At 41.2% G+C, this 13,749-nt stretch overlaps 2 protein-coding genes across 4 annotated transcripts; one reads left to right on the top strand and one right to left on the bottom strand.

Annotated features, from left to right (window-relative positions):
• The first annotated feature begins 812 nt into the window (after positions 1 to 812).
• On the top strand, positions 813 to 5,052 carry c16h17orf75 (chromosome 16 C17orf75 homolog). Of its 2 annotated transcripts, XM_088437752.1 has the most exons (10): positions 814 to 1,144; positions 1,355 to 1,429; positions 1,717 to 1,842; positions 1,926 to 2,058; positions 2,131 to 2,187; positions 2,269 to 2,388; positions 2,639 to 2,703; positions 3,166 to 3,305; positions 3,373 to 3,476; positions 3,714 to 5,052. In XM_088437752.1, exons 1-10 carry the CDS (start codon positions 1,002 to 1,004, stop codon positions 3,921 to 3,923), a joined length of 1,173 nt encoding a protein of 390 aa, XP_088293878.1. In that variant the 5' UTR covers positions 814 to 1,001; the 3' UTR covers positions 3,924 to 5,052. The 2 variants fall into 2 exon arrangements, with proteins under 2 accessions (XP_088293879.1, XP_088293878.1); XM_088437753.1 differs by lacking the exon at positions 1,355 to 1,429 and having other exon boundaries at positions 813 to 1,144.
• Positions 5,053 to 5,054: 2 nt separating this feature from the next.
• On the bottom strand, positions 5,055 to 13,721 carry rhot1a (ras homolog family member T1a). 2 transcript variants are annotated; one of them, XM_088437750.1, is made up of 20 exons: positions 13,352 to 13,721; positions 12,924 to 12,982; positions 12,751 to 12,832; positions 12,361 to 12,404; positions 12,208 to 12,261; positions 11,896 to 11,948; positions 11,379 to 11,487; positions 10,648 to 10,749; positions 10,442 to 10,540; positions 10,193 to 10,301; positions 10,000 to 10,120; positions 9,839 to 9,923; positions 9,052 to 9,197; positions 8,873 to 8,973; positions 8,633 to 8,763; positions 8,430 to 8,513; positions 7,832 to 7,954; positions 7,467 to 7,669; positions 6,752 to 6,874; positions 5,055 to 5,890 (listed from the first exon to the last, which is right to left on the bottom strand). In XM_088437750.1, exons 1-20 carry the CDS (start codon positions 13,386 to 13,388, stop codon positions 5,773 to 5,775), a joined length of 1,983 nt encoding a protein of 660 aa, XP_088293876.1. In that variant the 5' UTR covers positions 13,389 to 13,721; the 3' UTR covers positions 5,055 to 5,772. The 2 variants fall into 2 exon arrangements, with proteins under 2 accessions (XP_088293876.1, XP_088293877.1); XM_088437751.1 differs by lacking the exon at positions 6,752 to 6,874.
• Between the last annotated feature and the right edge of the window lie 28 nt (positions 13,722 to 13,749).

Below are 13,749 nucleotides of genomic sequence, written 5' to 3'. Positions count from 1 at the left end.
TACGTCAATGGAAAAACTACCGAGGAACACCGGAAACGTCAAATGACGTTTTTGTTTGTTTGTTTTTTGTGGCATGAGCAGCATCTGCCCCTCTTAAGCGTGTTGGAACATTTAATTTAGTGGGAAAACAGCTGTCCATGTCTCTTTTGGTAATTGGGTATTACTTATAGACACAGTAAAAATAGGAAAACAGCGCTATTCATGATCGTTTTAAAAGAAACACAAATTAAAAGGCAGTGATGATAAGCAGCTATAGAAAAGGGATGGATGAATGGATATTTCTCCATTATGGTTTTATGTATTTACGTACATGATTATCTTTCGCTTTCTATCATTAACAAAGGACCATTAATAAGTTTCTCCGCGTATGTCGTTATCGTTTGGAAGTAATAATAGGTTGCTGAATAAAGATTACAGAACACAAACGTGGTTTTCCGGTGCTACACTGTCGCCATCTTGTGATTAGTATGAGAAATAGCGTTTACCTTTGGCGTAGGAACCTTAAAACGATTATCTAAAACCGGATTTATTAGAGTTGCGCAAAATCTACGCATGCGCAATGTGGTATTCTAGTAGAAAAATCCTGTGCGCACTGGTTCACACCGACCTTTCGGGAATCCAGTGCGTTGCTCAAACATACCCGTGCGCGGGGCAGTAAAGTTGGAAACAGTTAAAGCACGGCCGCTGATTAGCTTACAACATAAACTGTGGTCCAAATTTTACCTATATTACCCAAGTTGTCGCGAGCAGTGGCAACGTAAGATGGCTGCTCTGCGGCCTCACCCATCAAGGGGTCAATTGTTAGTCCGTTCAAACAGAAATCCGTGTCGCAAGTGTTTACTTGCTCCTACCATTACAATTTGCATGAAGCGTACCCAAAAGCCAATCATTTGTGCACCTTTAGAAGAAACCCACTATTCGACGATACTTAGCTACAAATATAAGCATTGGCTAGCGTCTGTGTAGCCGGCTGCTAGGTTTGTCCGTGCACCGCGAGGACTATGTTTACATCCCAGACGTCGTCGTTCCAAGATTCCATTGACGTGGAGGAGAAAGATGACTTCGACAGCGAGGAAATTGCTGCTTACGGCCAGAAGACTCAGTTGAACTGCTACTATGCCATTTATTTATACGAGGGCACGAGGTAATCTTTTTATAAGCATTATTATTGTGTTTTGGCTCAGCCGGGTTTGGCATCCCTTTTTTATCTGTCTACGTATCTATCGATCGATCTCTCGTGCCTTGTCTCATGGATGTTTTCAGTGACTGTACATCTTCCTCACTCGTCTGCAAGCACAGCGTGTAGATCGATACACTTAAACCAGGGTGGTGATGAAAATGCATATTGTCATAGATCGGAGACTACCGAGGAAAATGTGGCTTGGAACCAGAGACGTGCAGACTCCACAACCAGTCAGGAAGACTTTAGGTAACCCAGGAGCTGTGTTCCCCGTGCCGGCCGCCGCCTTCTCGCTTTCTTCTTTCACGTTGCGTGCACATCCGCAGGCTGCCATGGGACGCAACATTGCATTTATTGTCATATCAGTTGTCACTTGAGCAACCATCACCTCGCGGTGTCTCCTGTAGGCCATACTTTCAATGCTACATTGAAGCTCTGTGTGGTTGTTTGTGTAGCTGTGTCCATCTGCTTCCCAGCTCGTCACGGCCCTACAGCTGCTCGTATCCATACTGACCATTGTGCCTTCCGCTTTCCAGCTTGACTCTAATTGACAGCAGTCTACCCGCGGAGGCAGAACCTGAGCTATGCACGTACATCTCAAGGAGGCTGAGCAAAGGAGCCCTGCTTGGAGGCATGGGCAACATTGCCACCGTGGAGCTCAGGTGATTGCCGCTATTACATTATTTGCTTTCTGGACAAACAGCCTACCCCATTCACATCTTCAATGAACCATGTTTCTCCGCAGCCTTCCAGAGCAGTCAGTGGGGTGCTACTGCTGTCTCCTGGAGCAGGAGAGATCTCCGGAGCAACCTGACGCCGACGGCAACGGACACGTCATCTGCTTTTTGGGAGGCTCCGAAAAAGGACTCAATTTATATCCTTGGTTTTCTCCTTGTAGAATTGTCACATTCCGACTGGTGCTGCTGTGTTCCTTGACTTGGTGTACATATAGGCTCGAGCTTGATAAGTATGTTCAAGGCTTGCAAAAGAGTCTGCAAACGCCCGAGGTACAGAAAAACGTTGAAACGCATTGAAATAATTTGTTCCAGTGTCATATTGGATGACTTGTGACTGTTTATGTGCGACAGCTACAAAACCTGGAGACGGAGCTCCGACCTTATCTGAGCCGCTGGTACGAAGAGTCCGTCATGCACATTTACCGTGTGGTGCAGCTGGTCCAGAGCAACATCTGTTTCCTGCTACATGCCGTAAGCCCCGCCAGAACCGGCACTATCACTGATTTAAAACAATACCGAACAAAATTCATTATGTTGAATGTAAGCCTGCCTGTGGAGGAGATTGTGAAGCGAGTTGACTCAGCAACCAAAATGCATGTAAATCTATGTGATCATGGTAGATGCTTAAGAAAATATCCACTTGTCCACTTTCCAGTTTACATTCATACAGTCTGCAAGGTGATGAAAGTATCGATCCATAATTACACTCTCCTTCTTCCAGGCACTGAGTCACAATCACGTGGAAGTCGTCAATGCGGACGACAGGACAAAGGCGGACGTGACCCGGTAAGTGGAATTGATTTCCATAGGGTTTGCATTTGTTGGAATTAGAGATAGAGAGGTATGTTTTTCTCAAGGTCAATACTGATTATTAGTACTCAAGTAGGTTGATAAAGAAGATTTGGAGACTATATTTTGTTAACTCCAAAAAACAATCACAAATATATGGTTGGACAAATTTTCAGGGAGTATCTTTGTATCTATGCATTTATATAGAAAAGCTATAAACCAGTTCAATTATTGGAGTGGCATCTACATTTTCAAATTTCTTCTTGATGTGAGTGGGCCACCAAAAAATGGACAACGGACCACAAATGGCCCCCGGACTGTAATAGACGCCCATAGGTGTAGCCGATACAGTCCAGCGCTTCCAAAAAGTTAATAGAAAATTGAGACTTTTAAATTGGCTCGGCTGCTTATTGTTCTGTCTCAATTTGTGTATTTATTGATTGTGTTGTTCTTGCACAGGTTCCTCAAAGCAGCTAGCTTGCAGGGCCTGTCACAGCAAGACACCACAACGGCCTCCCTTTGCAAGGCCATGTCGGAGGACGCCCACTCTCATCTGACCATCGACTGCTCCGACACGCCGCCCACTCTCACCAACACCGGTACGTCCGTCATCATAACATATCTGAGGAGGCATCATTACAATACGTGTATTTTTGTGTTCCGCAGTCAGTAACCGCTTCTGCGAGGAATGGAGTCAGGCTTTTTTGAACGCCGCCGAACGGGCCAACCCTTTCCTCCTCAGACAGATCCTGGAGAACTTCAAATTGAAGGTGGGAGAGCACCAATGGCTTAAAGGGGTATCAAACATATGGCCCGTGGGCTTAATCCGCACTGCAAGATGATTTTGTGATGCTTTAAAAAAAAAAATTTAATAGGCCTGAACCAAATAGTCCACTGGGTTGAAGCTGGGTTTTTCTCCATGTGGCCCCTGAGCTAAAATGAGTTTGACACCCCTTGCTTAAATTTTGGGGACTCCTGCATATATCTTGGCTGTCATTTCTTTACAGGCCATCCAGGACATGAACAGCCTGAAGCGATTTGTACGTCAGGCCGAGATGAGCCACTACGCTCTGTTTCGCTGCTGCCAGTTCCTGCAGGGCTGCGGCAACGGCGACGTGCTGTTGCAGAACGCCCGGGCCGAGCACAGCGACATGCCCGAAGCCTGCCGGATCATCGCCGTCCTCGAGGAGTTCCTCAGGGAGCAGTCGCTGGCCTGAATGCTGTTGTGACACTACAATAGTTCCCTTGTTTTCTCGTTCTTGTTTTGGTTGAAAGGGAAATGTGTTTACATTATATACATTATCCTTTCATCCGCTTGTAAATGTGAAGGTAAAAAAAGTAATCTCAAAATACAATTGTACGGTAGGATGTGCATATTTAAAAAAAATGACTGGAGCAAAATACTAGATAACTGACAATGATGAGTACAGGCCAATAGAATGGAACCACTTAGTGTGATAGATTTTTGTTTTTTGTTGTTGTTCATTGTACATCCAGAAACAACGTGCCAAACGTTTTAGATTATTTTTCTATGAATTTCTGAGCTCCAGCAAAGCCCATTTTGAGAAAAATGCAAGAACATTTGCAGCATAATATTCAGTTTTATTCTGTAATTCACACTTCAAAAGTGAATTTCATAGAAAATAGCATGAAAAATGAACACACAATGCTACATTCACCTTTGACATCACTTCTTGGATTTTCATCCCTTGCTCACTCCCCTGTAAAATTGGCGTTTTCAACAAGTGGTCCCCTCCCATCGGCCTGTACCCATTTTTTCATTCATGAATTGCTGCTTTCTTAAAATGCAAGTTTTTTTATGTATTTTTTGTGGTCTAAATTATGCAGATTATTTAACACATACAGGGTGTCCTGATAAAAAAAAAAAAGACATTTACAAAATCCACAAAGGCAAGTCTGGCTCAGAAGATCTTAGATTTTAGCAATAAACGTGACTAAATGTACAACCTGCAAGAAGTGAGTAACCAATGTACATTCGATGCATTTAACTCCAATCTCATTTTTTGTTGTCTGTGATCTCAATGTTCAGATGTTTATATTTAACATCTCTGGGGTTTTATTTTAGACACCCTGCTATTTTTAAAATTAACACGCTTTTGTTCATCTTGGGAATGCTGTTTCCAATCTAATTTTTTGAAAATCTAAGTAATTATTTATGCCTACACTAAATAAACCAGAGTGAAAGCTTTTATGACATTGCACCACTTCTATTGTGAAAAGTAATTGTGTACTGTGAATCTAAACTGAGATGTAAATTACATATACAGTAAAGCTATACTGTATGTATGGATGTGAATAAATGTACCGTTTCCAATACCACACAAATATGGGTGTAAATGCGATTTATTACATACTTAAAATCATTTTTTTGACTTGTGAAATTAGCCACCATTTGACCCAATAACAAAGAGGTGTGGCAGAATTGCGGGGTTGTAACGTGGCTGTTGTAATGGTGTAGTAAGCTAACAAATGAAGTAAAGCTAATTGAAAACCAAGACAAGTTAAAAACAGTACGGAAATAGCTTTGAAGGTGCTAAGTACAAAAATACATGAAAAAGATATTTGTAGCATGTGAACCCTTTAAAGAACAGACTGAGACATTAATAAATAAAAATAAACTGCAAGACATCCATGAATGTTAAAATGTAGTTTGTTTGGACGCCACTAGGTGGGGCAAAGACGCCACCTGGTAATTGTTAAAACCCTTCAGGATTACTTCCAGAATATACTGCATATACACATCTATGAACAAACTCAAGTCCCTTTGTGGCTGCCTCTACTTGACCTGAGAAGAAACTAAACAATAAACCCTGACACAATGTCAGCGTTTGAAAATTGACTGGTAGGCATTCACAAGTTGCATTTTACTTCGCCCGCTCAAAAAGAAAAAGAGGATTGACACTTCATGATTAGATGCATATAAAATGGTTTCTTACTATGGGCGGGATTAAACAGACGGTTGTCCGATTGGTCGGCCAGTTTTTCAGATGACAGACGGGAAAATGACCACGGGGGAGGTGGATGTAGGCGTCTCCCGCCGTCCCATCACCGATGTTTAAGAAGTGCTCTGTACATGGCAAAGCCCAGCACGGCAAAAACGGTGGCGCCCACGCTAGCCCTCAGCCAGAAGGTCGAGTTCTTCAAATCGGCTTGTGCCATGTGCCTGGTGAAACGAAAACAAGTTATCCAGATACCCAGGGATTCTAAAATTATTTAGCCAATTTCAGCAGAAAAAAAATCCTTTCCTGTGCGTTTAAAGTTAAACTACTTGAATAAATGAATTTTTGTGCTAAATTACTGTGTCCCTACTCACGTTAATATAATCCACATACAAGGTGTGTCAGAAAAAAAATCCAGGACTGCTTCTTTTCCATTGGATTTAATTCTTTAGGATGTTAATGCACTGTCCCTACCAGCCTTCTGTGCCACACTTTTGTGCACTACTGGAAGCAATCATCCAGAATCCTATACAACTCCTTCCTCACAGACCATCTTGACATTGTTCCCCATTCTTGACCCAAATATGCTTGGAAATGACATGGGTCGATATTAGATTCTGGCAGTATGTTAACCATGTCTCCTATGAGGAACATCAGACTGTAAAAAAAATCTCTAAAAAAAAATGCTATATTTTCTAAATATACCTACATACTAGTAAAAACCTTAAGATAATACAGAAAACAAGTTCGTTTGACTAGCGGTTGATCTTTTTTGACGGCTATCCTGGAACCTTTTTGACACACCTCGCACATACCATTGACGTCCAATTTCCACATACACTGCTTAATGCTGTGAATATATTTTTTTCATCTTGTCAGCTGCCACTATCCACATTGCTGGTGTAAAACCAAAATTTCCCCACTGCATGACTAATCAAGACTCATTTGACACTTGAGAACAAGCACGCGCTACAGGAGCGTCTAATGAGCTGCCGTCGTCTCTGTGGAAACGCAGCTGTGCCACAACTACACAGAGAAAGGAGTGCGACTACGCTGAAACACAGGATATAACTCTACATATGAACCTGTTGTGAACCACCCTGCGCAGTTGAGCCTTAATGCTGCGCAGCAACTCCATCTTGAGGAGGTTCTGACACAGGCAATAGGTGCACTTGTTGCAGGCGCACATGCAGCGCAGACGGGCGTGACTGCGGGGGGAAGAACACACACGAGAATGCGTGTATGCACATGCAAAACAGAAAACACGCATAAAAACGAGGAGGCAGGTGGAGACGGGATAAATGAGAATTTATAGCGGAGGAGGTGGGCATCGCATGCCCAATAATTGGTAAATATCTGACGGTTGCCTTCTTAAATAACTCTGAGTCAATCAGTAGCAAGATTGACTCTAGGTGAGTAAGCCTTTTAGATCATGCTTTGCTTTTCAAGCACGACTGACTAAAGTGGTTTTAATTGCTCTACGGCTCAAGACAATGAGATTTTGAGGGCTTGGCTGGCTTAGTGCCGGTTAATCTACTTTAAAAACCAGTCGTATTGGAGCGCTTTAAAGTAGTTAAGACACCCTCTTAAAACTGTGTACGTGCAAGAAAGGTCAGTGTAGAAAATAGTGGCACAAACATGATTCCAGCGGAGCTTCGAGGCAGATATTTTAAGTCAACCTATTTTTAAAGTCGACATACTTTTTTTTACCCAGCTCTATCATGTTCAGTAAAAAGCTGTCAGGGGGAAGCGCTTTGTATGAATATTAGATACCAAAAACAAAAACGGTTGAATACTCACGGGTACATGGCCATGGTGGTGATCCTCGTGTAGAGGTCTTTACTGGGGGCATCGGTTGTGTTACACGTGAATGGCTGGGGCGGGTGAAGCTTGTGTTTGCGACAAAACTCATGAGGCGAAAGGCTGTATTGCTGCCGCACTTCGTGAAGGTCCGATTTTGCGGCTATTACCACGCAGGGAGTTTTGCTGTCAATGAAGTATTGCTGCCATGCACACACACACAGACCACAAAACAGCTTCGGTGATTTTTCTTTTTTTTTTTTAATCCGCCATGATGAACAGGGGTCCACATTAACTTCACAAAGATTCATTAAGGCACATACACAATCCAGGTCTTTTTAAAGTGCAAAATCAAGTATACATACCTTGAACATTTTGGCGCAATATTCAAAAGAATGTGGATTGTTGACGTCATAGACCAGACAGACCACATCACAAGCGAGGTCTACCTCGGACATGAACTCAAAATCTGGCATCATTTCATGGAGCTGGAAGAAGGTTAAAAAAATATATATTTAAAAAAATGTGGATTTTCACTATTTACAGACTGGCCTGGTATCTTTAGTATTTCTTGTGAATAGCAGAGATCAACAGGGAATAACAGTAGGCTTAAAAAAACAAACAGCATTTATAGCATGCATTGCATGATGCAATTAATGAAGTTATAAGGGCAATATCATAAAGTCCATCATCTGTATCATAAATTAACATAACTAATTACAATAGTGTTCTATAACTGTTCTATAACAGCAAATATCAGCCATTTGCCAAAACCTTTTTTGCAGACGTTTAATGGACCAGGATACAGTGTATAACCAGGCATTCTCTAACGTTAGATTTTTATTTATTAGAAATGTAGCGATATTATATGTTTTTGTTTTCCATCAACTTCAACCCTATTCCCACAGCATTCCCAGTCATGAATTCCTCTTATTTTTTGCTATTTTTTAAGTTGTCACCTACCAGCAGGTACTTCTCTTGACCATACACGTAAGTTGTGCTGATGGCATACAGGGACTTGTGGTCTTCTCTTATCCGCCTCTGTCGCTATAGTGAGAAAAACAAACTGCTTTTTTTTTCCTTACTAACTCAGTTGATTATGTAACGAACAGACCGGGTATTTCTGATAGGACCGCAACAATTCTGGCATATATTCGCCAACTGACCTGAAGGTTCTTCCCAAGGAAGGCCTGTAAGAAGCCACTCTTCCCGCTGGCTCGAGCACCAAGGACGTTGCAGCGGAAAACACTGCGCTGGGTCTGTTTCTTTTGCAGGTCAATACGTTTGTTCCGCGTCACTGAAAAACAAGATACAATACTTCTAATACCGGCATGTTTGTATTAAACACTCAAAAAAAAAAATCAATGCTAAAGCAGCCTGAAAATATAACTTTCTGCATCAGCTACCTGTGATAGCAGCCGCTTGGGACTCCTGCTCATAGATGATGGAGTATCCCAGGTAACCCAAATATTCCAAACTCCGCTGGACATCCAAGTACGTCGTTAATCTGGATGGCAGTTGGACATGAGTTTTTTTGGGGTAGGTAAAAGAACACACACGTAAAGACAAGCCTTCAAAAACTCACGTCCACTGGGAGAGGTATCCCTGGTACGTGATCCATCCCTGTTCATTAGTGCACACTGTATGGTTGACATCTGGGCCCCACGGCATGTAGGGAAATACTTTGAACAGGTCCTTCACCTCCTCTGGCGAAAGTGCACAATCTCGGTCCTGAACACACACACAAGTCCAATTCAGCGCATATAAAACAACATGGCAGCGTCATGCAAAGTTGAGATTGTCATTAATGAGTAATTGTGAAATAAAGGAATAGTTAGGTGTTATTACATGAGTAATATGGCTAATACAGCCCCAGCTCAGCCTGCAGATCAGGACTGTAGCATGTGCCCTAGTGAAATCTGTCTGGCAATCTGGCTGGTTGTAAAGGAAGCAAGACAATGCTTCAAAATAAAAAGTGGGAAATCAAGTAATGTTTGAAACAAATGGCAGTGGGAGGATTTTATTTTGAAGTTAATACTGGAATCATGGTTGTGAAAACGAACTCGTTGTCTTCTGTTTGACCATTACCTCACGGCGTGACACCAATATTTATGTAAACAAAGATGTGTTCTTTTTTTCTCGAGTGACATACTTTTTTCCACAAGATCAAAATATGGTGAACGAAGTTGTCAAAGATATTCACAAGTCGTCAAGTTTTGTTGAATAAAAGAGTAGATGGACGATGATTAATACTTTGATGTCAAAAAACGATGTGTCCGAGGGACGCACGACGATTTGAAAGTATCCGTCCCCCGTCAAAAATTAGGCGTCTGGGCCGCATGCAAACGAGAGCGCTGAATTTGACAACTTACTTTGTCATGTTTATCAAAGACGCTTTGAAGAAAGAGGTAAGCATTGTGGTTTAGCTCTGTGGTGCAGTCGGGAGGGATCTTGATGCTGGAGAAGGGAGAAACATAAATCCAATCACTAAAAACCACTGCAGTAATGAAACTTATTAATTTATGGCACTTACACGGGGAAGAGATATTCCTGCGTGAGCTCCAGGTCATCGTCGTAACCAAACCTCCTGAGCACAGTCCAAGTGGTCTCGTGTCGTCCACGCTGTATGAACAGGGTGTGCAGGAACAAGAAGCCTAAATTACAGAGATGGGGTCAGAAAAAAGCCATCTCAAAATCACATATTAAATTATAAGATCATGTCTGACCTTTTAATGTTAGCCCATTATCCTTGACTCCATCTGCCATGTTTCTTCTAACAACATTTTTAACGTCCTCTAAGGCCTGGGATGCCAATGGTGTGTTGAAACACGTTCTCTACATTTAAAAAAAAAATAGTAATCACATTAATGTACAGTAGCAATTTTAAGCTCACCTTAATGTCCATTTGTAACAGACTGATGCACACGAATGCTGTATTTGATCCCAAATATGATATGATGATAAAAAATTATCACCTGAAAGAAGTTGAGCTCATTGTCGTTCAAGATGCCGTCGTTGTCCAGGTCAGACACTTTAAAAATTCGAGTTAAAGCCTTGATGCAAGAAGGCTTCAGCTGTAAGACAGATAAACCCGCATATTAGGCTATGTGCATGTAGATACAATTTCGGGAGCAAAATATCTCCATCAGGTCATTTCAACATTCTAAGCAACTGAGCTCACCTCTTTTTCCTCGGGGCAGTACAGAGGGCCTGTCGGGTGGAGAACTGCTTTCTGAGCATAGTAGAACAGCTCTGAGATGTTCTTCAGATTTTTAGCAGAGCACTGTGAGAAAAAAAAAGAAAGAAAAATAGTATATATGTTGCTCTAAGGGCAATTTAAAAACTTGTTTTTGTAAAATTCTAGTGGCATGTTTTTTTGTAGTCTTGAAAAATGCCAAAAATTGAACATGAGAAAGTTGATGGCCATCTTAACTATATTTGGCAATGAAAAGCGCAAGCATGCTGCACATTGGCATGCCTAGATAAATGCCACATTTGCATGCCCTAGATAAATGCCACATGATGAAGTAGCCAAACTATTTCCACTTGTATGTGCCCACACTCACATCCTCCATTTTCTCTACTTTGGATTTTCAGCTAATCTATCACAAGGCCAACATGATGATAGTGCCTCATAAAAAGTGAGGAATTTTTATGTTGCAAATACATGACAAAAACTACCACACACAGTACTACTTACTGTTTATTATTTCTAGTCTAATGTTATTTCCCATTCAAACATTTACAGCATGACTTATCGACTGTAAAGGTGAATGATATACAGCATGTTCAGATGTATAAAATACATATGGACTTTCATAGTCAGCCAAGGAACCTCTGATTTTCAAATTTATGTGAATGTGTCTAAACCTAAATTAGTGGACCAAAACTGGCCTGGTTACATTAGCTTACCTCTACGCATGTTTCAATATCCTGGTATTGATTCATTATAGGCAGAATGGTCTCCATGCTGCTGTGCTCCACAAGGTCAGACTTGTTACCCACGAGGATCAATGGCACTCTATATTAAAAAAAACAAAAAAAAAAACCATATGTATTACTTTAGCAGAAAAAAACTACCATTTCAAACATAGTGGCAATTTACAACAATATTTGCTGGTGTTGGTCTGATCCCTAATTTGCATTTCCTCTCATTATATTTCTAACTGAAAGTGTGGAGCATAGGTTTGTCAACAAATTATTAAAAAATAAATAAAAAAAATCAAACAAAAGAGCAAATTTAATGATCACACATGGGTGAGTATTACATTACACTCTTTAAGAGCCTTTCAGTGACATAAATCGTGTATAAGCAAAAAAAAAAAAACGTTTTTGAGTGAAAATCTTTTGCATCATACACTTAAACATTACTTTACACATCACAACCAGACAAAACTATGTGACTGTCAAGATAAATAAAAGTACACACCTGCTGTCTTTGTCTATTCTGTCATTGATGAGGGGAATCCAATGGCTTGTCACCTAAGAGACGGCAGAACAACATTAAACACTCACTACAAACAGTCACTGGTATTCCTGCACATGCACAACGAAATCTTTTTTTTTTTTAATAATAACAATCTGCATCTATAGACAATGCTACTCACTTTTTTAAGGTATCAGATTTAAAAACAAATGTTATATTGGCTCTCATAGGATTGTGCATGAGTACCGAATACAAAGCAATTCCATTGTTTGAGAAACACCCAAGCTAAATCAACAGAGCAGGTTCCTTGCCCACCTTTTCAATTGACTTCTTGTTGTTGACAGAGTACACGATGCAGATAACATTTGCCTGTAAAAGGGGAATAGTCAAAATGAAGATCTCATGCATGACGGAAAAATAATGCAAAATATTGAAAGGTTAAATTAAGAGAATAAAAATGAAACCAACTTTAGATATTTCTTGATACAGTTGTTCATCTGACTGTTCTGCCTCTGCAAAATGTGAACCAACAAAAAAAAGTATTTTACATACTGTATCACATTGTCATAACTGCCTATTATAAACCAGTGGTCCATGTGGACTGGTCTCAGATAGACTGCAAAAAATATTGCTTTTCACAAAACTGGTCCGTGGCACAAAACATGTTGGTGTGAACACATCGTATCCTTCCATTCCCTGTACAGCTCATTTTCATTGTGGTGGCTTGTGTTAGCTGACTTTGAGAATATGCAAACTCCACACAGGAAAATCTGAACCTCAATTCAAACCACCAACCGCAGAACTGTGAATCAGATGTGCTAACTACTCTCCTACCACGCCACCATAACAACACAGTACCTGAGTAATCCACAATGTGTGTGGGGACCCTCTCTGGGGTGACGTCTGCTGGGATGGTGATCTCCTCAGCTCGTAGAGGAACCTAGCAAATCGAAAACAAACACTCGTATCAAAAAGCAACAATTATCCAATTTTCTTCATCAAATTTCGTATGGAAAAGAAAGAAAAATCACCTCATCGGGAAACTCCTCACTGACCAGAGACATGATCAGTGACGTCTTGCCCACCTTGGCTGTACAGAAAAGAAAACGATGCATTAAAAAATATATGCATATCGATGTATCACAGGTCTTTTACATGTCAGTAAAAATTAACACGAGTTTGTGGTGCCTAATTTGATTGCATTATCACTGTCCCTAAACATAATTTAAGTGTTGTGGGAGCCAGGCCAATGCTACATTTTACTGCAATAACGGTGAACACCTACAGGTTAATTGTAGAATAATTTATATAAATTTCCAGAGCTTTCATTTTACGACCATAACGCTAGACAACACGCTGGCTAGAGAAGTGCTAGCCATTATAGCTTCCTCGCTAGCACTCAGTATAAGCGGATAACGCGCTTTGCAGCCAAGCCACACAGAATAAACTCCCTACTTACGTTCCCCAACCAGCAATATCCTCACGTCCTTCCTCATGTTTAAAAAGTATTTTATCCAGAAAAAGCGACCCTCTATTTCTTCATGAAGTCCCCTCGTTGACTGTCACCCCTTCAGCAGTTCGTCTTACGTCAGGCCCAGCTACTGTCAAACTGGGCGCCTTTGTAGGGCAAAACGGACGCTAGCTTTTCTGGTGTCGCGCTTCGCGTTCTTCGCGAATTGCGTCACAGCGAACACTTTTTCAAATTCGCGTTACAGCATATTAAATATAGACTACTGTTATGTTCTGCGATTTTTGAATGAAAATCATGTTTGCGGCGATTCCCTCGCATTCCGCAGTTGTTTCATGAACACGCCTGACCTCCACTACCCGGCAACTACGGAGAGCCGTAAGGGGATA

Source organism: Hippichthys cyanospilos, chromosome 16 (genome assembly GCF_059441005.1).
Source record: "Hippichthys cyanospilos isolate Australia breed blue-spotted pipefish chromosome 16, RoL_Hcya_1.0, whole genome shotgun sequence".
NCBI classification, from domain to species: Eukaryota; Metazoa; Chordata; class Actinopteri; order Syngnathiformes; family Syngnathidae; genus Hippichthys; species Hippichthys cyanospilos.
This window is presented reverse-complemented; position numbering and strand designations above follow the sequence as displayed.